This window comes from Bison bison, unplaced genomic scaffold (genome assembly GCF_000754665.1).
Source record: "Bison bison bison isolate TAMUID 2011002044 unplaced genomic scaffold, Bison_UMD1.0 scf7180017864313, whole genome shotgun sequence".
NCBI classification, from domain to species: domain Eukaryota; kingdom Metazoa; phylum Chordata; class Mammalia; order Artiodactyla; family Bovidae; genus Bison; species Bison bison.
In genome coordinates, this window is record NW_011494885.1 from 2,491,020 (window position 1) to 2,492,203 (window position 1,184).

Below are 1,184 nucleotides of genomic sequence, written 5' to 3' on the forward strand. Positions count from 1 at the left end.
GCTGATGACTGGCGCGTCCAGGTAACCCGTGAAGAACTTCCTGATCTTGCGGGCCTGCACGATCTGGATCGGTGTGACGTGGGGCAGCCGCATCCACGGCCTGCCCGGCTCGTTGCACACGAAATACAGGTACCTGTTGGTGCCGGTTCGGCTGTCTTCCTTGGGGATGACGGGCGGCGGCTTCCACGTGGGCTTGGGGATGACGTCCGTGGCCTGATCCTCGTCCTCGTCGCCCTCCTCCTCTCCGTGCGCCTCCATGCCCTCGCCGCCCTCCGTCATCTCCTCCACCTCCTCCCCCTCCGCCTCCTCTTCGCCCTCCCGGAATTCCACCTCGGCCACCAGGTAGCTGCGACTGAGCCCCAGGATCTTGCCCCAGAAGCGGCAGGTGTGGATGGGCTGCTGCTCCACCAGCTGCTTCAGGGCCATGAAGACGCGGAAACTCTCATCGGAGCTCAGGCCCACGCCGGCCTGCTCGAAGTAGAAGGCCTTCTCCATTATGTTTGGCACCGCGGTCTCAGCCTGCAGCGGGGTAGGGGGCGGATGGCAGAGGGAACCAGGTTGAAGCCCTGCTCCCCATGCTGACTCTCCTAGAGTCCGGAGACTTAAACTACTCGGTAATCCAGTTGCTCAAGCAACCATTTCTGGCCACTGATGGAGGGGTATGTGTGCCAAGGAACTATGATGCTTACTTAAATTGTACCTGCGTGAGTACTCAGTTGCTCAGTTGTGTCTGACTCTTTTGAAACCCCCATGGACTGTAGCCCGCCAGGCTCCTCTGTCCATGGGATTCTCCAAGCAAAATACTGGAGTGGGGTTGACATTTCCTCCTCCAGGTGATCTCTCCAAGCCAGGGATCCAACCTGCATTTCCTGCACTGGCAGGCAGATTCTTTACCACTGAGCCACCTGGGAAGCCCTTAAATTGTATAGTTGATGTAAAAGATTTGGGGACAAATGTATTGCATTTTTTTTCTTAAAGTTGTATAGTGCATTTCCATTTTCTTTAAAGCTCCATTTGTGAGCTCAGTGTTATTAATAAAAGGAACAAGTACTGCATTTGCTTTCTGTGAACACTAGACTGGTTCCTTATTCACAAATATCAGAAGTCCCTCTCCACAGGGGGATTATACATTCCCACCCCCACCCCTGTGCATTAGGAGCGGTCATGTCACTTGCTCTGACCAC

The 1,184-nt window shown here is 55.1% G+C and overlaps 1 protein-coding gene across 1 annotated transcript in view; it reads right to left on the bottom strand.

The window, feature by feature from the left end:
* RSPH6A (radial spoke head 6 homolog A (Chlamydomonas)) overlaps window positions 1-1,184 on the bottom strand; it is a 22,467-nt gene that overhangs the window by 9,206 nt on the left and 12,077 nt on the right. Inside the window, exon 3 of the mRNA XM_010852705.1 lies at window positions 3-519. Coding sequence (XP_010851007.1) covers window positions 3-519 — 517 coding nt within the window. The remainder of the gene's footprint in view (window positions 1-2; window positions 520-1,184) is intronic.